Source organism: Gymnodraco acuticeps, unplaced genomic scaffold, assembly GCF_902827175.1.
Source record: "Gymnodraco acuticeps unplaced genomic scaffold, fGymAcu1.1, whole genome shotgun sequence".
Taxonomy (NCBI): Eukaryota; Metazoa; Chordata; class Actinopteri; order Perciformes; family Bathydraconidae; genus Gymnodraco; species Gymnodraco acuticeps.
Window position 1 is genome coordinate 1,257,326 of NW_022992187.1, and position 27,518 is coordinate 1,284,843.

General features: G+C 43.2%; 1 protein-coding gene across 1 annotated transcript in view; it reads right to left on the reverse strand.

Annotated features, from left to right (window-relative positions):
* Window positions 1-27,518, reverse strand: part of si:ch211-191i18.2 (uncharacterized protein LOC564095 homolog) — a 51,355-nt gene that overhangs the window by 8,956 nt on the left and 14,881 nt on the right. Inside the window, exons 2-3 of the mRNA XM_034205133.1 lie at window positions 5,558-5,638; window positions 5,119-5,426 (exon numbers count right to left, since the gene is read on the reverse strand). Of these exons, the coding sequence (XP_034061024.1) occupies window positions 5,119-5,426; window positions 5,558-5,638 (389 nt within the window). The remainder of the gene's footprint in view (window positions 1-5,118; window positions 5,427-5,557; window positions 5,639-27,518) is intronic.

Here is a 27,518-nt window from a genome sequence, read left to right on the forward strand (position 1 = left end):
GCGGAAAATGTGCTTTTACACGCGCATAAAATGACCCTCGCGCGCAGATTAAACCCCCCGCGAGCGGCTCTGCCAGGTTAGCCTGGTGTAGAACGCCCAGGTGTTTCCCGTTGCAAAGTGGGCATGGGCTTCTTATTATACATTGTAGGGCCATGTGTGATCCCCCGCACCTCCAGCACCTCTTCTCCTGTTTGATCCAGGATTTGACATCCTCTGTACTCAGCTCTTTCAGCTCTTTGCATCTGATTATTGAATGGTTATGTGAGTGACAGTATGGACAGGCTCTGGGGTTTTGCCGAGGGTTTCCTGCATGTGATGTAACATAGTGGTTGGGGATAGTGTAGTATAGTGGCGGTTGTAGGGGCATATCCTGGCGCTAACCTTCTAGGTTGGGGTTCCGGATTCAAATCCTTGACTTGAGCTGCCACAGACTGACACTCTGCTTCACCCTGGAGCCATGTAGCGAAACCCACCAAGGTGTAGTGGGTAACTCGAAGGACTGAACAAGCATAGCGTATAAAGTTGGCAACCGAGTCAGCAAACAGCTTACTAAGGAGTTGTTGAACATGAGAAGAACATGAGAGCTCAGCTGCTCCTGCACTCTGTCCCATTGCTTGCAGCATACCCACTAGGGATTGGACTCTAACGGCCCCTACACACGGCGGCGTGCGTTGCCGCTTCAACGCTTCTGCCCATTCACTTTGAATGGGGTGACGTCACGATTCGCCGAACTGCATTGCGGGAGCAAAGCGTAGCTTCTCTCGCGGTGCTCCCTGCAAAAGTAGAGCAATGTTCTACTTTTGCCGCCTCGACGGAGGTGTCAGCCAATCAAATCCCGCGTATGCAAATCTGACAGTACAAGCACTAGCCAATCAAACCGCGTGTATGTTGGGAGAGCCAGACCGCAGTTATTTCCCATATGTCAAAAAATGGAGGAGAAAATTATCGTGGCGGTAGGGAATCACCCGGTACTCTATGACCAGTCCCTCTTTACATACAGGGATACAAACCGGAGGAGCCAGGCATGGGTGGAGGTGGCAGAGACAGTGGGTGAAACTGGTAGGTTTTCGCTTGTTTGGGGAGTTTATATCCAGTGTACTTCGTTTGAATGGACAGCTAGCAAGCATAGACAGTATATTTAGCCAGCATGGATGTAGCATGAATGCTTTGCTTTGTTTGTCCGGGGCAGGACATTCATGTGATTGGTTGTTGGTCGCGTTGCTCGCGTTGACTCCCCAAGCTCAAGACACGCCCACCGCCAAGCGGCAACGCACGCCGCCGTGTGTAGGGGCCGTAACTGCAAAGCTGTGAATGGCTTTAGAATTGCCAGCTTGGATTCTGGGCAGGTATATTACAGTGGATATCTCTCTCATTACTAAATGGTGTGGTTGGCCAAACTGAAGGTCTAAAGCAGCTAAAGATTTAGTAAAGGGTTGTGGGTCATGTGCAAATGCAATCTGGCCGAGGGTACCTTAAGATGGTCCAAAATAATGTGGTACTTGTAGACTTTGGTTTCCCAAGCAGGTAGGAGGTTGGTTAGAGCAGTGTTTCTCAAACTTTTTCATACCAAGGACCACTTAACCAATAAAAAAACACTCGCGGACCACCTAACTCCACAAATATCCAAAAACACATAGTTTTTCTAGAACAGATTACAAATCGCCTGAAACTGGTACAAAGAAGTGGCAACATGTATGATGAAGGTGTTGCGCTGGGCTATATGATGCAATGAAAAGTCACACTTAAGCTCGCTCCATTGCGGAAATATTCGCGCGAGAGTGCGGAAAACTTAAATGTATTTATTTATTTCAAATGTGAAATGTTACCAATATACTCACAGACCACTAGGGGCTCTCACGGACCACCAGTGGTCCGCGGACCACACTTTGAGAAGCACTGAGAGCCATCTTAAGCATTGCATAGTCGTGGGGGTCTTCCTTGCTGAAGTTGGGGGAAGGAGGGTCCCTCAACCCGTGACCTGTAGTAGCCCTGAGGGGGGAGGGGCATACGCGTTTGTGTGTATTGTGTTTGTTTCCCGGGGAAACACTCACAAGAAACACCGGCTGTTATTATGACAACATGTGTTAACATGTGTTGTGTTGTTATATCTGACGTTAAGTTACCGCTTGTAATTATGCCTTTACAAACTTTAAAGTTGTATTTATCATCTGAATTTGGCAAAACAAGTTTAATATTAAAAAATATTATTCAAACATATATATATATATATATATATATATATATTAAAAACAAGACTTTGTTTATTTTAAATCAGATGAAAACAAACTTTGACGGACCCTGCCATGTTATCTATGATTACTGTTAGGGAATAATTTGCCTAGGTATTCAACCTTCGACACAGTTCATTATTTTCTCCTCTCGCTGTCTCCTTTCCCATGGCATATGTCTACGGCCTTGGGTATTGCTGCTATCTCTCTTAACCCTCCGGTATCATTCGATTGGACTACGCAAATTAGTCATTCGAGACAAAAATGTCCACTGCAAAATGCTTTGATAAAAATATTATATTAAAAGGTTTTTTTCACAACTTAATTTGTAAGTTTTTTGTTTAATCTGATTCTGTGCAAAAACTAATTATCAACCAAAATAAATGTTGTTGCTAATCTTTGACATATCCAAGACTGTGTTAAAAAAAATAAAAAGCCGACCCCCCCCCAACATTTATTATAATGAAAATAACTGCCTTTTTGTGCATGTTTTCCATAAAAAACGCAAATTCATGTTTTCAAACTGGCAGTTAAAGGGTTAAAATCCTGAACATAAGTTAACATTTGGTATTTTTGATCAGGACTGAAGTTGATTGAAAGATTTAACCCCAAAAAGTTTTTTAAAATATTAATCTGTTGTCATTTAAGAGCAGTTTTTGGAAGTGGACATTTTTGTCCCGAATGACTAATTTGTAACTTTTTTGTTCAATCTGATTTTGTGCAAAAACTAATAATGCAAAAAAAATCCATTTTGTTGCTAATCTTTGATATATCCAAGACTGTTATAAAAAAAAGAGCCAGTCCCCAGATATGTATTTTTTGGAAAATAACACATTTTCTCTGTTTTCATCATGAAAAAAAACAGCGGTTTCATGTATTCAAAATGGCATTTAAAGGGTTAAAATCCTGAAAGTGATTACATTTTTGATATTTTCTATTAGGGCGGAAGTTGCTTTAAAGATTGAACCCAAAAAAGTTGGGAAAAAAACCTTTTAATATAATATTTTTATCAAAGCATTTTGCAGTGGACATTTTTGTCTCGAATGACTAATTTGCGTAGTCGATTTGTTACACAGTGAATTAAAGACCGATTTCAAAAATTGAAACTGGAATTCCAAAATAGATCAAGAAAATAGCCTTGTTACAAAAAATCAGGCCATTTGCACCAACACAACCAAAGTTATTACAAAATGAAAAGTGAAAAATGACCCATATGGACAAAAACGTCCACAGTGATACCGGAGGGTTAAGGAAAGGCAGCTTGGGCGCATTGTTGTTGCCAGTCTATGACAGAGCACAAGCCGCCATGAGGTAATTTACTGTTCAGGGACGAAGGTTCCCTGGCGCGCATTCTTTTCTATGGACGAGAGCTCTAGTTAGATTCAGGGTCCATATTTGTTTAGTCTCACTGATGAGGAATGTTGATTATTACACTCCGAACTAGATAAAACCTTGAGCTGCAGAAGAGTTCTTCAGAATTGGTTTGGCAACCGCTGTGTCAACTCGTGAAACACCACCTGTCTCGTCAACTCTCCGGCCGTAACTCCAAATAAGCCATCAGCATTTGACATCAAAGCTCCCGCTCATCCCGTGTCTTCTTCATGAGTCGGTGACTCCCACTGCATTGCTACACAGAAGTTTCCTCCACAATTACTATACGTTTTTCATTCATAATTTCAGGGGGAGGGAGGGGGGCTGCACTGAGGAACAGCAGAGACAGGCTACAAGTGTCTTAGGTTCAATTTAGACAACTAATGCCTGGGTTAGTGTTCATGACTTCATGCTTATGTCATCTTAATGGTTCATCTTAATGCACACACATTGTCCGTGCTTTCCAATAGTTTAAAATAGTTGTATTCCATTGTTAAATAACCTGTTCAATACAAACATGCCACTTGTAAAAATTAAATAGCATTTCTGTGAACTGATATTTGTTTAGTGAGCTTATTAGAGGATGTTCCCTGAAAGATTGTAAAATGTCAATGAAGATGTCAGACTTAGTATGTTTGTTAATAATTACATACAATACATGGAATTTGTGTGTGTGTGTGTGTGTGTGTGTGTGTGTGTTCCAAGTGAATCTGCGGCCCCCTGGTGGCCAGTACATAAATTATGTGGCCCCCACCACCATCCAAGTTGCCCATCCCTGCAGTAGACCATCTCTGTAGATGGTGAAGGTGATGGTGATGATTTTAGGGCTACACATAAAACACAAATATAAATCAGGAAGGGCTAAAATGCTCTGGTACAACAATCAAACATTGCTTTGCAGGATAAAGATAAGCCACAAATAAACATCATCACAACTTACTCAAAATATGCATCAATGTTCAGCATATGAAGAGAGCACATGGGGATCAGCCAGCTGCTGCAGACACGGGAGAGAGTCTGAGCACTGCTGATTCAACCCAGTCTCACAGCATTTCGTGTTCTAGTCACAACATCTAATCTATTGATTCGTGTTCATCAACACAATTTCCCCCTTTTTTTCATGTCACACAGAAAGATTTTTAAAAGCAATGTATTTCTATTGGTATTATGTTTCGTGCCTGCAGCACGTCTTTTTGTCCGTTCACAATCTGAATTTACTTTATTATTCTATATTGACTCTGACTTTTCTACATCCAACTCACAGGTTTATCATTGCTTTGAGAACAAAGATTATTAATTTACCCCTTTTAGAAGGGAAGATATGGTCATTTGTTCTGGGAATGTCGTTTTCAAGACTGAGGCCTGAAAAACAGGCTCGGGGCTCAATTGGTTGAATGAAACTTGGCTGAACTTAGGTTCAACTGAAGTTTAACTTAGGTTTAACTGAACCTGGTTTGACTGAGTCTAACTTTGGTTTAAGGTTACGCAGTCCAGTATAAAGAGGTCAGCTGGTTCTCACCAGAGAAACAGGAAGTGATGCGGTGTTACGACCTTTGACCCAACCCTGCTCAGTGGTTACTCGGGTAGTTGCCGTGGTTACAGTCACATCCTGTTCCTGCCAACCCTGCTCCGTGGTTACTCTGGTAGTTGCCGTGGTTACAGTCACATCCTGTTCCTGCCAACCCTGCTCCGTGGTGACTCGGGTAGTTGCCATGGTTACAGTCACATCCTGTTCCTGCTGCTGTCCCCCCGTGTCCTCCCCTTCCTCGCCCTCCATTTCGATGAACCGCTCACTGAACTTGTCCAGGTCCTCGATGCTGGTGTTACCTGAACGCACCACAGCAACACCTCCTTTAAAATCTTTTATCTGCATCATATTTTAGCAAACATCTAAAACAATCTTTCCCTATTTGTGTGTCACATGATAAATGTTATATGGTGGAAATGATGTGACTTACTGTAGAAGCTGTACTCGAACGTGCCGTTGTAGTCCTCGTAGTCTGGAGCCGCGGTTAAGTCGTAATACTGCGCCTCAGACACTGAAAACACAAGCAGTCTTTAGGCTAACAGTTTCCCCCTAGACTTTAACTGTGCTTCCATTTCATTTAATCGTTTATTTGAAGAGGGACAATGCACATTTATGAATATTTGTAACAATTAATGCTTCAAAATGTAAATATGCCGGATTTGAGCTTTTAGCTACTTTCCATCCGTAGTCCCTCACATACAACATTTAAGAACATGACATTTATATTAATGCTGTCAAAATTATCGCATTAACGGTGGTAATTAATTTGTTGAATTAATTGCGTTAAAGTTAGGGCTGTCAAGTTAACGCGTTAATAACAAAAAAAATTAACGCCACTAATTATTTTAACGCGATTAATGCATGTGTATTGTTTTTCCTCGGCCGCCCCGTAGTTTCAGAGCGCATCGAGTTTAAAATACCATCTACAAGCTGATGCTGACAGCCCCGCTCTTGCCGCCCGCTTGTGGCAGACCACACTTCCACGCTCACCGGCAGGCACCGGGAGGGTGTGTGTATGTGTGGCCCGAGCTAGCGAGAGTGAGACCTTACGTGCATTGTTGTTGTTAGCATCTGGTGCTAGCTAGCTGCGCTAACGGATATAAGGAGCTGTTTAAATGAAAACAGAGGAGCGACATTTCGCCACAACTGCGCCGAGCACTTGACTTTATGCAGGCAGCCAGACAGTGGGACATTGTACGAAAAGTCAGCACACTCAGCACGGATAGTGCGCAACATGATTGCAGCGTCCAGGCAGCTCCCGTTCGAGCATATGCCTTGACTTGCACATAGCTCCAACGATCCATCAGACACACACACACACACACACACACACACACACACACACACACACACACACACACACACACACACACACACACACACACACACACACACAGACACACACAGACACACACACACAGACACACACACTTTGTATTGTATTATTGTATGAGAGAGGTTCCAGGTTGAATTGAGGCGAATATTTGTAATGTTCAGAGGTTGTTGTGTTTAATATTCATGAGAATATTTGTCATTGTTCAAATGGTAATAAACATTAGCATAAAGCATATTTGTCCACTCATATGTTGATAAGAGTATTAAAAACTTGAAAAATATTCCTCTAAGGTACATTTAGAACAGATCAAAAATGTGCGATTAATTTGTGATTAACTATGGACAATCATGCGATTAAATATTTTAATCGACTGACAGCCCTAGTTTAAATATTTAACGCGCAGAATGGCCCACCCCATACATCCCACCAGTGGCAGCGCCAGGGTATGGCTGGAGTATAGGCTACAGCCATACCAAGAAATGGCTTAGCCCCACCATGAAAAATGATGTTAAAGTAAGCAAAATAAAGTCTGCCAACTCGCGGAGTAAATTGCACAGACAGCAGTTAGTAAGATTGATTTCAGTAGCCACTTGTCTGGAAATACCGAAGACCAGAAACTGTTTTGAAAACTTTTGTCACGTAGTGATCGTCTTCTCAATAGAACATCTTTGATAATGTCTTCTGGCCAATCAGAATCAAGATAACGGCGTGATGTTGTTGCAGGAAGTCCCGACGGAGAATACTTTTGCTATAGTACATCTCTACATCGATACAACATTACGTGTTGATATAAATCAACACGTAATGAAATAAGACCCCACGGTTTGATGATTGATAGGTGTGTGGGCTGTCTTTCATTTTGACACACAGAACAATGTTATAATAAACATAGATACTGTATGTTAAATGGATATATCCGCCTTCTTTCATTTATCTTTCCATTCCCACAACAATATACATAAATAAATGGCATATTTTGGACATAGTTCGAATGGTGATTAATCATGATTAATTAATTTTTAAGCTGTGATTAATCTGATGTAACATTTTAATCGTTTGACAGCCCTAATTGATATACATAGCAACAATAAATACATGATATGCAGAAAGAGCATGAGCAGCATATACAATCATTAACCACATGGCAGCACAATGTAGCAGCTACGACATATAAAGTGCAAGAGAAGATAAAAGAGCTAAATAAAGTGCAAGAGAGTGTTTATTCTAAGCTAAGCTAAGATTGTCCTTTGCCCCTTTTCCACCAAACCGGTGCCAGAGCCAGTTCCGGGCTAGAGCCTGATTAAGCTTTGGTTTTTCCTGTTTCCACCGCAGCGGAGCCGCCTCTAAGCACCGAAAACCGGTTCTTAGCTGACCCCACTCGGCTGCCTGGCAAGAACCAAGAACCAATACTTCACGCTTACGTCGGAGGGGGGCGAGATTAACCTGATAAATAACAGTTTATGGCAGGACGTCAAATGAAAGTAACAAGCAGTAACGCTGAGCAAAGTGACTATAAACGCGACCACACACAAATACAAAAAAACACACTTTATAAAGTCAGGCAACCAGGGCCGGCCCGTAGCACTGGCGTTATAGATGTTCGCCTATGGGCGACAGATCTGGGGATGCGCTGCACTGGTAGAAAAACATTTTTGACCGTTGATGCTCATCCTAATTTTCGGCCTTTCATTTAATTTCAAACCTTTATTTATACAGATAAATCCCATTGAGATCATTGATCTCTTTTTCAAGGGAGACCTGCTCAAGTAGTTCCACATGAAACATACAAACATAAATAGAACAACAAAAGGACATCATACAGCATCATTTACATAATTATCCACAGAAACAGGTACCAATAGCTTCCGATTTTGATGTAACAACATTCATAATTAAGTAAATGTAACACCCTTTTCACCCCAGTTACACGTTTAATTTGCCCTGTACGATGGGCGCTGTAAGTGATGAAAATGGGGGATGTTGGCTTATCAGGCGCCCGCAGCTCACAGCCAAAGGGCGATTGAGCGTGGAAGAGAGGGAGGGTGCACCGGTACCGGCGCTGTAGTTATTAGCATCTGGTGCTAGCTGCTCTAACGGATAAAAGAAGCTGTTTCTACAATGATGTGGAGGGAGAGTCCTCTCCAGTCAGACTGAAAGGCTGATAACTACAGCTTAGTGAGGTAAAGGACTGATTGTTTAGATAGTTCACTTTAGTCTAAGTTATCTCAGTGGGTCTCAAACGTTTTGATCACAATTTATGTAAACACATATTTCCAAGGCACTCCTTTATAATTATTGGGATGGACAGGTTTGAAATCATTCCAATGTATACTATAGGACAGTAACACAAAAATATCGTTTAAAACTGGAGAGATAAAAAAATATGCATGAATAAATAAATGTTATCTAGGTAAAATAAGATATATAACAAAAATAAAATAAGTTACATTTATTTGTTATTGGCTATGTTCACATACTTATTTGATTATTAAAAGGTAAACCGATCTTTTTCATATGGGTGTTTTAGAGTTGTACCCCCTAGATCTAGTAGTAACTCTGCACCAGATTGAGGCATTTTACTTTAAAATGTTAAAAAAATCTACCCGGGGGGTATACCCCCGGACCCCCCTACAGGATGTGACGTCCATCCCCCATTATATTGTGTATTCCTTGGATACTCTATTGATCTTTATCTTTTCTACTGTACAATTCTCTGGCTGGGGCGCAAGCTAAAATCTGGCCTAGGGCTGCAACTTGTCTAGAGCCAGTCCTGAAGGCAACACTAACCAGGCTTCGTGTGATACTGTTTATTTGTACCTTACTTTGACCTTCCGTTCGCTGTTATTGATCATTGTGGAGAGCAGGCCAGGCAGACGTTTTCCTGTTGTTTTGAAAAATACGCCGGTAAAATGTGCCTGTAGAAAACGGCTTATGCCACAATAGGATAGCAACAAGTAGTCATAGTCAGATTAGCTTTGGTTGCTATGCTAACATCACCCATTTTATATCAGAGAAACTTTCATAACAGCGTTGTGATGCCAAACAGCGTCAATTCATACTGAAACACATTCACTTAAGGGGGGGTGGGATATTTATCAGCTGCTTGTGTCAGACAGTGAATACGTTCCAGCGGACGCTGCAGTAGGTTAAAGGTAGACTAAACTCCGGTGGACGAGCAGCACTGCAGTGGTCGGTAAATGCCGCTGAACCACATTAATAAACAAAAAACCACGGCACTCTGGAGAAAAGTATAAGGGTTGAGAAGTAGGTATTTAATTTAATCTGGCTTCGTATGATTAAAAGAAACACGATAATCGACCCGACGCAGTCCTTCATTGTTGTTGTTGTGTGCGGAGATTGGGAGAAACGTAAACCGACGTAAACAGTGATGTCATGACGCAGCAGCGGCAGCACCAGTCGGGCTCTGAGCAGTGGAAACACAAGTGGTGCTACAGAGAAGAACCGGCTCACCACCAGAAAAGTAAAAGAACCGTTCTTGAACCGGATCCGGTTTGGTAGAAAAGGGGCACTTGACACACAGACATGAAACTGACACCAGAAACATCCGACAGCGAGGTTTATTAAACCTTCCATTGAAGGTGTGTCTCACACTATGGTCTTCTTTTTCATGTTTCCGCTCTGCGTTCAGCCTTTCGTCTTCAACCATCTGTCTTAAATAGACAAGTTGTGTGTCGGGGTGTGTTCAGGTTCTCAGACTGTTTTCTTTTCACAATGCTCAGAGTTATTATTGTTGCCTAATATGAGGTTGAGTCCTGCTGTACCTACATCTAAGTGTACTCTTGACAGTATGGTGAAAATCGGAACATCGAGTATCCATCCTGCTCATTAGGGGTGAAACAACTAATCGACGACCAAATTAGTTGCCAAGTAATTCAGTCGTTGATTTGTTGGGTCTATGTTGTTACTCTCTGTTTGCGAAGCTGGCTACGTCACTCGAAGAAAAAAAACATTAGAAAAATTGCGGAACCGTAGAGAAGCACGGTCCGACTAAAATCTTCAACAGCGTGGGAGCACTTCACTTTAAACAACAGTAAAAAGTGTGTTACCTGCAAACTGTGTAAAATCGAACTTGCATGGCACGCATTGGCACGGGAGCACCACAGTGATGCGGGAACATCTCAAACGTAAAAAAAAACGATCCGATCAAGATCCCTCCGCTTCACGTCGGTCTCTGTGATCCAACCCAGTCTCACGGCATTTCGTGTTATAGTCACGACATTTAATCTATTGATTCGTGTTCACCAACACGATTTCCCCCTTTTTTTCGTGTCATACAGAACGATTTTAAAAGCAATGTATTTATATTGGTAGTGTGTTTCATGCCTGCACCACGTCTTTTTGTCCGGTCGGGTCTTGGAAGACCGGAAGCTGTGGGGTTCATAAAAACATTTTCTTACTCAATATCAAGCCACGATTATTGTTTTTATTTTTAAATCGTATAATTTCGGACTTCGGAGGGTCTCGACGGACCAGACCCGGGCGACAGAAGCTGGCTTTGGGGACGTGGAACGTCACCTCTCTGGGGGGGAAGGAGCCGGAGTTTGTGCGGGAGGTGGAGCGTTACCAGTTGAATCTGGTTGGGCTCACCTCTACGCACAGCGTCGGCTCTGGAACCTTACTTCTGGATAGGGGTTGGACTCTATTCTTCTCCGGAGTTGCTCAAGGTGTGAGGCGCCGGGCGGGTGTGGGGATACTCACAAGTCCCCGGTTAGGTGCTTCGTTGTTGGAGTTTACGCCAGTGGACAAGAGGCCTACGCCTGCGGGTATTGGGGGGGAAAACTCAGACTGTTATGTGTGCTTATGCACCCAACAGCAGTTCAGAGTATACGGCCTTCTTGGAGACCCTGGAAAGAGTCCTGTATGGGGCTCCTGAAGGGGACTCTTTAATCTTGCTGGGAGACTTCAACGCACATGTGGGCAATGATGGAGACACTTGGAGGGGCGTGATTGGGAGGAACGGCCCCCCTGATCTGAACCGGAGTTGTGGTTTGTTACTGGACTTCTGTGCTAGTCATGGATTGGCCATAACAAACACCATGTTCGAACATAAGGATGCTCATAAGTGTACGTGGTACCAGAGCACCCTAGGCAGAAGGTCCATGATCGATTTCGTTATCGTATCATCGGACCTGAGGCCGTATGTTTTGGACACTCGGGTAAAGATAGGGGCGGAGTTGTCAACTGATCACCATCTGGTGGTGAGTTGGGTCGAGTGGCGGGGGAAGCCTCTGGATAGACCTGGTAAGCCCAAACGTGTAGTTCGGGTGAACTGGGAACGTCTGGAGGAGGCCCAAGTTCAGGAGGCCTTCAACTCACACCTCCGGCAGAGCTTTTCGGGCATTCCTGTGGAGGTTGGGGACATTGAACCTGAGTGGTCGGTGTTCAAAGCCTCTATTGCCGAAGCCGCGGCGGGGAGCTGTGGTCTCAAGGTCCTAGGTGCCTCAAGGGGCGGTAACCCTCGAACCTCCTGGTGGACACCGGTGGTCAGGGAAGCCGTCCGACTGAAGAAGGAGGCCTTCAGGGATTTGTTATCCCGGGGGACTCCCGAGGCAGTTGCAAGGTACCGACAGGCCCGAAGGGCAGCAGCCTCATCCGTGGCTGAGGCAAAGCAGCGGGTGTGGGAGAAGTTCGGAGAAGACATGGAGAAGGACTTTCGGGCGGCACCAAAGTTGTTCTGGAAAACTGTCCGACACCTCAGGAGGGGGAAGCAGGGAACCATCCAAGCTGTGTACAGTAAGGATGGGACGTTGTTGACCTCAACTGATGGAGTGTTAGGGCGTTGGAAGGAACACTTTGAGGAACTCCTGAACCCGACAACTCCGCCCTCTATGTTAGAGGCAGAGCTGGAGAAACACCAATCTCCCGGGGGGAGGTCACTGAGGTCGTCAAACAACTCCACAGTGGCAAAGCCCCGGGGGTGGATGAGATCCGCCCGGAAATGCTGAAGGCTCTGGGTGTTGAGGGACTGTCATGGTTGACACGTCTCATCAACGTTGCGTGGAAGTCGGAAACAGTACCGAAGGAGTGGCAGACTGGGGTGGTGGTTACCCTTTTTAAAAAACAGAGGGTGTGTGCCAATTACAGAGGCATCACACTACTCAGCCTCCCCGGGAAAGTTTACTCTAAGGTACTCGAAAGGAGGGTCAGGCCGATTGTCGAACCTCAGATTGAGGAGGAACAATGCGGATTCCGTCCTGGTCGTGGAACGACGGATCAGCTTTTTACTCTCGCAAGGATCCTGGAGGGGGCCTGGGAGTACGCTTATCCGGTCTACATGTGTTTTGTAGACTTGGAGAAGGCGTTTGACCGAATTCCCAGGGAGTTACTATGGGAGGTGCTGCGGGAGTATGGGGTGAGGGGGTCTCTACTCAGGGCCATCCAATCTCTGTACTCCCAAAGCGAGAGCTGTGTCCGGGTCCTCGGCAGTAAGTCGTACCCATTTCCGGTGAGGGTTGGCCTCCGCCAGGGCTGCGCTTTGTCACCAATCCTGTTTGTAATATACATGGATCGGATTTCGAGGCGTAGTCATGGGGGAGTGGGTCTGCAGTTCGGTGGACTAAGGATTGCACCACTGCTTTTTGCAGATGATGTGGTTCTAATGGCTTCATCGGTCTGCGACCTTCAGCACTCACTGGATCGGTTCGCAACCGAGTGTGAAGCGGCTGGGATGAGGATCAGCACCTCCAAATCTGAGGCCATGGTTCTCAGCAGGAAACCGATGGACTGTCCACTCCAAGTAGGGAATGAGTCCTTACCCCAAGTGAAGGAGTTCAAGTATCTCGGGGTCTTGTTCTCGAGTGAGGGAACAATGGAGCGTGAGATGGGCCGGAGAATCGGAGCAGCGGGAGCGGTACTGCAGTCGCTTTACCGCACCGTTGTGACGAAAAGGGAGCTGAGCCAGAAGGCAAAGCTCTCTGTCTACCGGGCAATTTTCGTTCCTACCGTCACCTATGGTCATGAAGGATGGGTCATGACCAAAAGAACGAGATCGCGGATACAAGCGGCCGAGATGGGTTTTCTCCGCAGGGTGGCTGGTGTCTCCCTTAGGGATAAGGTGAGAAGTTCGGTCATCAGGGAGGGACTCGGAGTTGAGCCGCTCCTCCTTCGCGTCGAAAGGAGCCAGTTGAGGTGGTTCGGGCACCTAGTTAGGATGCCACCTGGGCGCCTCCCTAGGGAGGTGTTCCAGGCACGTCCAGCTGGGAAGAGACCAAGGGGTAGACCTAGGACCAGGTGGAGGGAGTATATCTCTTCGCTGGCCTGGGAGCGCCTTGGGATCCCCCAGTCAGAGCTGGTTGATGTTGCCAGGGAAAATAAAGTTTGGGGCTCTCTGCTGGAACTGCTACCCCCACGACACGACCACGGATAAACGGGAGAAGATGGATGGATGGAATTTCAGACTTTTTTTGCCGTCAGTGAGGAAAATAAATGGGGCTCAGAGCCTCAGAATACTGAAATCTGTATTTTTTTAATCTTTTTTTCCTTCTGATTTGTTATTCTTTTCTAAATAACACACTGTTATTTACTCAACAATAAAACACAATTATCCTTGTTTTATTCTCTAATCTCTGGCTTTTTTGGCGTCCGTCAGGAATTCAATTTCAAAATAAAGTAACAGGAAACAGACGTAGGCCTATCAGGGACATTTCGAGCATCATTGCGATACACACCCACTGAACTGATTAGGATAGCCGAAGACACTACACTACCCATAATCCTCAGCTATCGTTTGGGACTACAGTCCCATACTTGAAAACCCCGTGATTAATCCTCAAACTCTGGGATTGGATGTTGGAGTGGCAGTGCGCCAAGGTTACGCCGAGCGTCAAATAGCACTTTGAAATGGAACGACACCACTGCAGACTATGCTGGCTATTGCGTTTTGCAAAATGTCTCTACTGGGAACGTTTTCGTTTTTCCCACAATTAGAAGTTGTCAGTATTAAACACATTGGTGTTATCAAATGTAAAACATATAATTAATAAATGTGTGAAAATTGCTTGTGTCCATAACGGGCAGCATTAATATATACCCACATGACAGCTCATTGATACTTTGTAATTCTACTCCACTACAATTCAGAGTGTAGTGACCATGATATCCATTTGTTTTTTGCCTTTTTTGGAATAAACTATCTTACTTTTCAATCGCATCTGGACATTTCTATATTTTTTCTCTCAAACTACAAGCGTCTATTCCTCGGTCAGCCCCACGAGTGAATCACAAACAAAGGACAACAAATAAATGGATATCGTGGTCACTACATCAGTCTAAAAACTTGCTTTTGGATGAAGAACCGGAGGAAAAGTTTGTGAAGGAACAATGGCGACTACGCGAACCAGGAAACGCCACAGGGGTAAATAAAGTTCAGAAGTCTCAAAAGTGTACAAATTGTGGAAAAAAATGGATGGATTGGAATTATTCCGTTAAGGAAGACATATATCTTAATTAAGGAGCACTATTGGAGTGACTTTGATGGACATTGAAACAGAATTATTTAATTTGGATGCCCGCTGTAATATAATTAATGAGCAAGCAAGACACACTACATCATTGAACTATTTGAAAATAACTTTCTAAAGTGTGCCGATTCATAAATGCTGATAAAAGTGAAAAATAATCAGCAAAATTAATGAAAATGAACTGAATGGAGCAGCTGTGGCAAATCTGAGTCCAAATGAAACCCAAATGGAAGGGGATGATGTTTCAAGCCTGCGTTTATCCAGACAAGCCAGATTGGGACATTTTATGCGCAGAAGAAACATTATTAACCAGTTTAGCCCTGAGCCTGTTTTTCAGGTTTCAGGCTCGAAAATGACATTCCCAGAACAAATGACCATATCTTCCCTTCTAAAAGGGTTAAATTAATAATCTTTTTCCTCAAAGTAATGATAAACCTGTGAGTTGGATGTAGAAGAGTCAGAACAATATAGATGTTTTTTTATGTTAAAGAAAATTCAGATTGAACATAGTAAAAAACTGTAAATTATAGTGTCCGTCCAAAAATTATGTTTTACTTATAGTGAAAACTACCCTTGGACTAAAAACTAAAAGACTAAAAAGCTTTAGGAATCCAAAGTACAACATATAATAAGTACCCTGTATCAAGATTGATGCAAAACAAGTGATATTTGACCTTTTTAGAGAGGTTTAGCAAAAAATACTCCACCTCTGATTTGGGTGGAAATGGGGGTTTTACCGTTTCTCTGGAACCCATTGGTCGATTTTGGTGATTGACATCTCTTTCTGACCGTTAGAGCCAATAGAATCGAAGGGGAATCTCTTCACTCACACATATGGTAAAACAAAAAGGTGTGAGCTTCGTGCAAGTTTTGCATGAGAGTGAAGCTGTCTCTAGCTCTGGAAACGGAAAAGCAGGTTTATTGCTCATGGATTATCAGAAATCATTCAAAGGGACACAGATACATTGGATTAACCTATGGATTAACTTCAGCAGCGTTTTTATCGTTTTAATGCCATTGAAGACCACGTTTGACCAGACAAAGACACAGGTGAGCAAATGGTGAGCCATGTTAGCATTTTTAGCTACCTAGCGCCACATGTTTTGATGTCTGTTTTTGTTTATAAAGTCGCGATTTAGTATAATTGAGTGATAATGAGGGCACCCTTTGATTCTGTGTCACCTCACGATGTGAAACGATGGGTTGGATGTGCAGAATGGATAAATAATAAGGTTTTGTGAGTGAATTTCGGTGCAGTCATCTGTTAGCATTTTTCGCTCGTTGCTAATTCAGAGGCTCAGCGTTAGCATTGTGGGTTTTATTTAAAACAAATAATAATAATGATCAGTTGGATGAGTTTCTTCCCGTTACATGGATATAAAACATTCATAGTTTGTTAAATGAACATGCCCTCAGACACTGTTTCCTGCAAGATGTTGTGGCAGTGCCCCGGTACCGGGGTCTCTCGGGCCAACCCAGTCTCACGGCATTTCGTGTTCACCAACACGATTTTTAATCTATTGATTCGTGTTCACCAACACGATTTGCCCCTTTTTTTCGTGTTGCACAGCACGATTTTAAAAGCAATGTATTTCTACTGCCTGCAGCACGTATTTTTCTCCGGTCGGGTCGAGGAAGACCGGAAGCTGTGTGGTTCATAAAAACATGTTCTTACTCAATATCAAGCCACAGTTATTGCTTTTATTTTAAATCGTATAATTTCGGACTTTTGTTGCCGTCTGTGAGGAAAATAAATGCGGCTCAGAGCCTCAGAATACGGAAATCTGTATTTTTAAATATTTGTTCCTTCTAATTCGATATTCTTTTCAAAATAACACACTGTTATTTACTCACCAATAACACACAATTATCCTTGCTTTTATTTATTGGTTTAATTCCATAATCTCGGGCTTTTTTGGCGTCCGTCAGGAACTGAATTTAAAAATAAAAATAACCGGAAACAGACGTAGGCCTATAAGGGACATTTCGAGCATCATTGCGATTGTCAACATTTCTGAGTTTAGGATGGCCGAAGACACTACACTACCCATAATCCCCAGCTATCGTTTAGGACTACAGTCCCCGTAAGGTTACGCAGAGCGTCAAACAGCTGTGTGAAATTGGAACGAAACCACGGCAGACTATCCAAAACTGAAATCAAACGCCCCCCCAGAACTACACGTGCTGGCTATTGTGTTTCGCAAAATGTTCTATGGGACGTCTCTACTGAACGTTTTCGTTTTTCCCACAATTAGAAGTTGCCAATATTAAACACATTGGTGTTATCAAATGTAAAACATATAATGAATAAATGGGTGAACATCGCTTGTGTCCAAAATGCGCAGCATTAATACCCACATGACAGCTCATTGTTACTTTGTAATTCTACTCCACTACAATTCAGAGGTTAACCTGGTATTGTTACTCCATTGCATTTATTTGAGTTACTTTACAGATTCTGATTAATTATGTGAAATATAAACAACCCTTAAATCAGACTTCAGTTACACCTGAGTAAAATTCAGTGAAGGTGATTGTCAAGTGCCAACAATCAGGAGAGATATTTGATAGTTGGTGCTTGAGAAGACTAAACATGTATCTGCAATTGACATGAATGGAAACGAGTAATAAAGTATATTCATTACTCGTTATTCTCTACTAATAGTTAATTAAAGACTGTATATTATGGCTATTTTGCACATCCCTTTCAAGATTTTCAAAGGTGTATTGACATATCATATACACAACTACGATGTAGTTATGCAATGAATGAAACACTTGGGTCACAGGTTCATCAACAGTGCATTACAAGACATCTATCAATATGTGTGTACCTCCACCATTAAACTGTCATATTCTGCACATTTCTTATTCTGTCTACATACATAAGAGTATAATTCATATGTATAATATCAGTTAAAATAAGTGCTTCAACATAATTAACATTGCAGGAAAGCAATATATTAGACGTTAAGTACTTTGTCAGGCTTAATATTTATCTGTAGATAGATACCCCCAAAGTTTTTTCTTATTTAAAAGAAGACCTTAATCTGTTATTTAATGTTTAAATAAAGGTTAATTCGTTTTTCTGTTTTGCACCTCCTCCTATTAATATCTTTGTACATTCTGCACTAAACTGTTTTATTGTAGAGATCACTTATAGTATCTTCTTGATTTTTTATATTCTATATTTATACTTTCCCCCTATGAAAGTATGTACTCTTAATATTTTTTTAATCAAATAAAACACAATCATTCAATAACGTGCTTTAACCACTAGGCGGTGCACACAAGGTACACACAGCCATAATAACTTTGTATTATTAGTGTAGGACACTTTTGTTTTCGTACAACATCTGAAAATGTGTAGTTTTATGCACGCTTTCACATAATTTTACAGCATATTGCTATACTATTTCAGACTCAGTATTTACATTCTTACATTCAAAGAAAATCAGTAATATCTTTAAAAACTACAGTCCTTTTATATCAGCTGTGCACCGTTATGGTGTAAATATAACCTATCTGTGAATTAGATCAAATGTAAAAGTCAGCCGAATTAGTGTTGATACTGCAAGGAGACGTATTGTGTGAAGAGAAATTGAAGATGTTGTTTAATTGTTGAATATATTTATGATCCACGTCAAGCATTCAGTTTCGGCGGCATTTTCTCAGTTTTTCCAAAGGTCTTCTCATCAGGGCTCTATAAATAAAGAACTACGGCAGATCTGTAATATACAATGCAGCCGAACCATGTATTACAATGCCGTTATGTGATGACTTTCAAAGAAAAAAGCAAGAGCGCTCGGAATTAAGTATTATTTTATTCTTTTAAAATGTTTTCCGGATTTCATATCATATAAACACCAAATCCCAGCATGCATTGCGGCTAAAACATCCAATAAGCGAGCTTAAAACCATAGCTGAGGATCTTGGGTAATCGCTCGAAATACCTACGTCTGTTTCCGGTTATTTTTATTTTGAAATTCAGTTCCTGACGGACACCAAAAAAGCCCGAGATTATGGAATTAAACCAATAAATAAAAGCAAGGATAATTGTGTGTTATTGGTGAGTAAATAACAGTGTGTTATTTTGAAAAGAATAACAAATTAGAAGGAAAAAAAGATTAAAAAAATACAGATTTCAGTATCCTGAGGCTCTGAGCCCCATTTATTTTCCTCACAGACGGCAACAAAAGTCCGAAATTATACGATTTAAAATAAAAGCAATAACTGTGGCTTGATATTGAGTAAGAACATGTTTTTATGAACCACACAGCTTCCGGTCTTCCTCGACCCGACCGGAGAAAAAGACGTGCTGCAGGCAGTAGAAATACATTGCTTTTAAAATCGTGCTGTGCAACACGAAAAAAAGGGGCAAATCGTGTTGGTGAACACGAATCAATAGATTAAAAATCGTGTTGGTTAACACAAAATGCCGTGAGACTGGGTTGCTCGGGCTTAACAGGTTAAGGAGCTAACGGAGGACCGCATGAATGCAGAGGAAGTGCAGGAGAATATGCTCTAATATAATGCTTTGACGTAAAGTTTAAAACACTCACATATGTCATATCACGTACTTTTAAATGAGGAAGAAGAAAAACGTGATGGAGAAGCTTGGTTTCAATCGAGAGTGACTAGCATTGAAGAGTTTATTATTTTTGTGACAAGATGGCTGTCTGAGTGGAAAGGAGGATTCTCTTTGGGAAAGTGCATCTGGAGTCTCCAAAAGATCTCAAAGAAGTGAACAAAGAAGTGAACGTTCATCAAGTTCATCTGCTCGCATCTGTGCAGAAGCAGAGAAAGCTGCGCTAATGGCAAAACTAACTTCATTAAGGACCAGGCATTCTTTGGAGGAGGAGGAGCAGGAGCTAGATAGAAGAAGGGAGCAACTAAGGAAAATAAAGGAAACTTTGGAGCTGCAATCCCAGTTAGAAGCTACTGATGCTAAAATCTCTGTATTCAACATTCTGGAAACTCAAGACAAACAGCCAACAATGGATGGAATGAACAAAGAAAACAAAAGGATTTAATCTCTGCAAAGGAAGAGGAGTACACAAAGGAATGGATATACAAGGTGTGCGACCAAAGGAAGGACTCCAGTATGGATACTCACTGCACGATCCTGCTCGAGGAAAGTCAAATGCATCACAAAACCCCACTTTGAAACCAACACAATCACATGGAAAAGGTGAGCCAACAACTCAAGAAAACTCCATAAGAGACACAACTAATAATAACTAATAATTTACACACGGCATCTATTGCACGTCTGTCCGTCCTGGGAGAGGGATCCCTCCTCTGTTGCTCTCCCTGAGGTTTCTCCCATATTTCCCTTTAAACTGTGGGTTTTCTCTGGAAGTTGTTCCTTGTACGATGTGAGGGACTAAGGACAGAGGGTGTCGTATTGTCATACTGATATTTTGTACAAACTGTAAAGTCCACTGAGACAAATGTAACATTTGTGATATTGGGCTATATAAATAAACATTGATTGATTGATTGACAACTCTGTACAGCATATTACAAAAACAGAATGACATGACTGCCTCTCTAGTTCTGCAACAACACCATTCCTTGTTACCCCAAAAGGACATCAAGGTCTTTGAAGGAGATCCAGTTGAGTACCGATCCTTTCTAAGGGCCTTTGAGCATGCCATTGAAGCTAAGACTGCCTTTGGTAAAGACCGGCTGTACTATTTGGAACAGTACACCAGGGGGCAGTGTCGTGAACTGGTCAGAACCTGCCTATACATGGATCCAGAAAGGGGATACCAAAAGGCTAAAGAACTTATTCAAGAACATTATGGCAATGAGTTTAAAATTGCTAACGCATACATTGAAAAAGCCCTATCGTGGTCTCAAATTAAACCTGAGGACCCCAAGGCTTTACAGGCCTTTGCATTGTACTTAAGAGGATGCTGTAATGCAATGGAGGAAATCACCTACATGGAGGAATTGGATCTTTCTTCAAATCTTAAATCTTTGATTACAAAGTTACCATACAAACTCAGAGAGAGGTGGCGATCAGAAGTCTACAGGCTAATGGAAAGGCGGCATAGCAAGGTCAAATTCAGCGACCTTGTCAAGTTCATTGAGCATCATGTAAAGATATTAACAGACCCTGTCTTTGGCTGTATACAGGACCAAACTGTCAACACAGCAACGCTGGGCTTCAAAGCAAGTATTAACAAGAGGCCAAAATCCACTAGCAGCAGCTTTGCCACCACCAGTATTACAAACATTGACTGCCAGTCCACATCTCCCCAGCCTCACAGCAGCACCTCCCAAGCTTCCTGTTTGTACTGTTCAGGTGGACATACAATGGATGCATGTCTCCCACTCGAAAAGAAAATGCACAACGAAGAGATAAGCTTCATAAAGGAAAGAGGAATCTGTTTTGGTTGTCTTGTACCAGGTCACATGAGCAAAAACTGCAATAACCGCTTAACATGTAAAGTGTGCAACCAATATCACCCTACTGTGCTCCATATAGGAAAATAAAAGGAAATACAATTGGAAAAAGGTGAAAGGTCTGAAACCTCAAGGACCAGAGAGAAGGCTATTCTAAAAGCATGTGGGTATATTGGGGCTGGTGAAGTGGAAGAGGAGTGTGTGTTATCTATTGTGCCTGTTCAAGTCAAATCTAACAAAGGAAATCAAATTATTCAAACGTATGCATTCCTTGACCCTGGAAGTACAGCTACATTCTGCACAAGCAAGCTCATGAAACAGCTCAACATGTCAGGAAATAAAACAAACATCCTTCTTCGCACCATGGGCCAAGAAAAGACTGTGAGCAGTCATATCATCACAGGACTGGAAGTGAGTGAGCTACATGGCAACAGGTTCATCCCTCTCCCAGAAATCTACACCCAGAAAATCATGCCTGTCACCAGACATAACATTCCCAATCAAAAGGATCTATCAAAGTGGCCATACCTCAGTCAAATCAAAGTCCCTACCATTGATGCAGAAATCGGCATGTTGATTGGTACCTTTGGGTGCCAAAGTTATGGAACCACTAGAAATGATTACTAGCCAAGGAGAAGGCCCATACGCATGCAGGACTTTACTGAGATGGGTGGTCAATGGCCCGTTGAGAGGAGGAATCGCAAAGGACAGCAATACCGTCTCCGTGAACATAATTTCTTTGGTCAATTTACAGGAGTTACTGGTCACACAATACAACACAGACTTCAGTGAAAAGGCCTATCAGGAAACAAAATAAATGTCAGCAGAGGACAAGCAATTCATGCAAATAGCAAAAGACTCATCAAACATTGTGGACGGACACTACAGTCTAAGATTACCTTTCAGGAGGAATGATGTTTCAATGCCATATAATCGCCACGTTGCTGAGCAACGTCTCTCCAGTCTGCAAAGAAAGCTTCGTAGGAATGCATCATTCCATGAGGAATATACCAGATTTCTCAGTGATGTCATTGACAAAGGTTATGCTGAAGAAGTGCCACAGGGGCAGCTGAAGTAAAAGGAGGGTAAAGTATGGTATATAATAATAATAATAATTCCTTACATTTATTATAGCGCTTTTCCAGATGCTCAAAGCGCTTTACAAATACACAATACAATATATACCTCATCATGGGGTCTACCACCCCAAGAAAATAAAACTCAGAGTGGTCTTTGACTGTGGAGCATCATTCAAAGGCACATCCTTAAACTCAGAACTGCTGCAGGGTCTTGATCTCACTAACAGCCTTTTAGGAGTGTTCTGTCATTCTAATGACTGACATCTATCTCCTTGACTGCTATATCTTTAGTGGCCTCTAGGGACAGGCAAGTGCGTTCCTAGTAAAACGTCTGTGTTAGGCTTCTGTTCTGCCATTTTGTTTGAGAGCCGCATGGGGAACAGGTCCCTGACTCTATCTGTCTCCATCCGGTTATTTTCACCCTTGAGAAGGCATAATCTGTGAGTACATTTGTTTAGGGAAACATTTTTGTATAATGTGCTACTTATATTTTTGCATCTCATGTAACATTTATCTAAATTCAGCATATGTAGTTAAGCCATGTATGTAATTGCTGCATGAGTAGTAATTGTCCCTTATTGGATGTTGGAGTGCATTTGGTTTATTTTTGGGGAAAAGTACATTATATTTTGTTGTTGTTAGATACTTATACATGTCTTTGTTTGTATCATTTCAGTTTCACACCGCTCCTATTAAAATACCAAACGTCAGCTCCTGTCTCGGTCATTTTTGGGAGAGTGTTTAGCTCGCTGCATAGCCATGCATCTACACGCGTGGTGAGGGCAGAAGAGTGAAAAGATTAACTTCACCTCAAGATCATCCCGTGGACTAGAAACCCTGCATTACTGCTGAGAGCAACAATGTCGAACGCCCCAGATCTCGCTGAGCAACACAACATGGAGGTTAGATCACAAAGCAACACTTCTTCATCATCACGATGCTCCAGTCGGTTGGGTATTAACATGCTGGCAGCAGAGGCACGTGCAAAGGCTGAAGCTGCGCGTACGAAGGCAGCTTATGCAAAACGTCAAGTGGACATGGAAGTAGAGAAAGCACGCATTGATGCTACGCTTCATGCTCTTAAAGAAGAGGGTGAGGCTGAAGCTGCATCAGCTGCAGCAAACGTGCTTGAAGCAGCTGAAGACATTGAATTTAAAGAACATCTAAATAAATCTAGCCACTTCTCATTGGCGCAACAATCCATGCAACGCACCAGTGAGTACGTCAATGCACATTACAACAATCAGGAAAACTACGAAATGGGCCATCAGACAAATCACAAAGAACAGCAAGCAGCTCTTTCTTCACTGCAAGCATACCCTCAACATACAGAGGCCCCCAACATCATCCAGAGCCCTTCTCACCAGGCTCCTCGGAGCTTATATCAACAAAGGCCCCAGATCCCATTGGCCTCTCAAGCCCACATCAACGCTTTGAATCACTCCCCATCACATTACACTAACGCTGCATACAACTACCCTAGAGGCAGTACACCCTCACATGTAACAACACCCAGACCTTCTGAGATTTCGGACCTCGCCACATACTTGGCACGTCGGGACATCGTCTTATCAGGGCTAAAGATGTTTGATAACAAGCCAGAAAATTATCTGTCCTGGAAAGCTGGCTTCTGCAATGCCATAGAGGGCTTGAACTTGAAACCTAGTGAGGAGCTAGACTTGCTCACAAGGTGGCTCAACGGGGAGTCACTGCAGCTCGTTAAAAGACTTTGTGCCCTCAATATCAACTATCCTATGACTGGTCTTAACATGGCGTGGCAACGGTTGGATAAGAGTTACGGCTCTCCAGAGGCCATCGAAGTGTCTCTCTTCACAAGGCTTGAAAACTTTCCGAAAATCCTGAACAAGGACTTTCAGCAGCTGCAGGAACTCGCAGATCTGCTCCTCGAAGTTAAAGCTGCTAAATGCGAGGGTTACCTACCAGGCCTCAGCTTCCTTGACACATCTAGAGGTGTAACACCCATTGTGGAGAAACTCCCATATAACCTCCAGGACCAATGGATAATTCGAGGTTCAACATACAAAAAGGAACATCAGGTTCATTACCCACCTTTCCCCTTCTTTGTTAAATTTGTGCAAAGCCATGCAGAGATGAGAAATGATCCAAGCTTTGCTTTCCAAAACTCCAGCGCTCAATCTCTCAAAAGTGAGCACCCCCCAGCGAAGCAGTGGAGGACTCAGAACAGCAATTCAGTCAATAAAACTGAAGTAGGGAACTACTCCTCCCCTGACTCTAAAAACAAGCCTCACGAGGATCCAGACGAGCTATGCCCCATCCACAAAAAACCACACCCCCTCAGAAAGTGTAAGAGCTTCAGGGGAATGCTGCTTGATCAACGCAAGAGCTTTCTGAAAGAGCATTTCATATGTTTTAAATGCTGTGCTTCTACGACCCACCAAGCTAAAGACTGTAAAGCTGACATCCACTGCTCAGAGTGCGACAGTAATCGTCACATCTCAGCTCTTCATGCTGGTCCACCCAACTGGGCAGCATCTGGTCCCAGCACATCTCCCGCAGTGCATGGCGGGGAGCAAGTTGAACAGGCCACAGAGGTAGCCACCTCTCATTGCACCAAGGTCTGTGGGAAAGACCTCCAAGGTAAATCCTGCTCCAAAATAACTTTGGTCAACGTCTATCCTAAAGGATATCCGGAAAGAAAAAAGAAAATGTATGTGATGTTAGATGACCAGAGCAACTTATCACTAACAAGATCTCACTTCTTTGACAAATTTGGCATTCATGAAAACGCTTCTCCTTATACAATCAAGACATGCTCTGGCACAACAGAAACCACTGGGAGAAGAGCCAGTGGCTTTGTTGTCGAGTCTGTTAACGGAGGAGTGCCTTTGCTACTGCCTACCCTTATTGAATGCAACCTCATTCCTGGAAATAGGGACGAAATTCCTACTCCGGAGGCTGCAAGCAATCATCCTCATCTGAAGAAGGTGGCTGTCGAAATCCCACCACTCGACCCTTCAGCTGAAATCCTACTGTTGCTTGGTAGAGACATTATTCGTGCTCACAAAGTTCGCAGCCAGTGCAATGGGCCACACAATGCTCCCTTTGCCCAATGCCTTGACTTGGGGTGGGTCATTGTGGGCGACGTCTGTCTCGGGGAAACTCACAAGCCAACTGTGAACACTTTCAAGACCAGCATCCTGGCAAATGGACGCCCCAGCTTCTTCCGTCCATGCGAGAGTAACATCTATGTGAAAGAGAATTTCACAGGTCAACAACAAAGGCCTACACCTGAGAAGCGAGGCAGGCTTGTGTTCAGCCTTTCCGATGATGACGACAAACTTGCACCCTCAGTTGAGGATGAGACCTTCCTCCACATAATGGACAAAGACTTCACAAAGGATGATTGCAACAGTTGGGTGGCCCCCCTCCCTTTTCGCACTCCTAGACAACGTCTTCCTAACAATCGGGGACAAGCTCTCAGTCGTCTCATGTCACTCCGCAGGACTTTGACAAAGAAACCTGAGATGAAGGGTCACTTTGTGGACTTTATGAAGAAAATCTTCAGCAACAGGCATGCAGAACCTGCTCCCACATTGGACGAGCATCAAGAGTGCTGGTACTTACCAAATGTTGGTGTCTACCATCCCCAGAAACCAGGACAAATCAGGGTTGTTTTTGATTAAAGTGCACAGTACAAGAACGTTTCTCTTCACAATGTGCTTCTTCGAGGACCAGACCTCAACAACAATCTACTTGGGGTCCTCATCCGCTTCAGGACTGAGCCAGTTGCAGTCATGTCAGACATCCAGCAAATGTTCCACAGCTTCTTAGTCAGAGAAGATCATCGTGACTACCTTCGGTTCCTGTGGTTTCATGACCACCAGCTGGACAACGAGGTTATGGAGTTCCGAATGAAAGTCCATGTGTTCTGCAATCGTCCCTCACCAGCTGTGGCTATCTACGGACTGAAGAGGACGGCCATGGAGGGTGAAAAGGAGTTTGGCACTGCAGCAAGACAGTTTGTGGTACGGCACTTCTACGTGGACGACGGGTTGAAATCATTCTCCAATATTACGGAGGCCGTTGATGTCCTGAAAAAGGCTCAAGAAATGTTGACCCAGTCAAATCTCAGACTGCACAAGATCGCTTCCAACAACGCGGAAGTCATGAGAGCTTTTCCAGGAGAAGACCTTGCCAAAGGTCTGCAAGACCTCGACATCGGTCAAGACTCGCCTCCTATGCAACATAGTCTTGGGCTTGGATGGGACCTGTCTACAGACACGTTTGCCTTTCGCGTGGCAGCCAGTGATAAACCCTTCACACGTCGTGGTGTACTGTCAACCATTAACAGCTTGTTTGACCCTCTGAGATTCGCAGCACCCGTCAGCATTCAAGGCCGTATTATCCTGAGGGAGCTTATGACTGATGGCTCTGAATGGGATGCACCTCTCCCTAAAGAGAAACTGGAGGAATGGCTAAGATGGAAGACCTCCTTGGAAGATCTTCAGGGTTTGAAAATTCCTCGGATGTACACATCGCTTTCATTCTCTGGAGCTCATAAGAAGGAAGTGTGTGTCTTCTGTGACGCCTCCACCAAGGCAATCGGTGCCGTTGCATACCTCAAAGTGACAAATACAGAAGGACAGAGGGAAGTGGGGTTCATCTTGGGAAAGGCGAAACTTGCCCCCAAACCTGATCTAACTATTCCTAGGCTTGAGCTTTGTGCAGCTGTACTTGCGGTTCAGGTGGCAGAGGTCATTCTTGAGGAGTTGGACACTAAATTAGATGACGTCAAGTTCTTCTCTGATAGTAAGGTGGTGCTCGGCTACATTTCAAACGAATCAAGACGATTCTACGTGTACGTCCGCAACTGAGTACAGCGCATCAGGCGGTCTACACAAGCTAGCCAGTGGAACTACGTTCCTTCAGAGCTAAACCCAGCTGACCTGGCTTCAAGAGGTATCCCAGCTAGTCAGCTTGCTCTGTCTTCATGGCTGGTTGGACCCACCTTTCTGACCAATCCACAACCTTATCAACCAGACAAAGAAGCCTTTGACCTCATCAATGCTGGAACAGATGTTGAGGTACGACCAGAAGTCA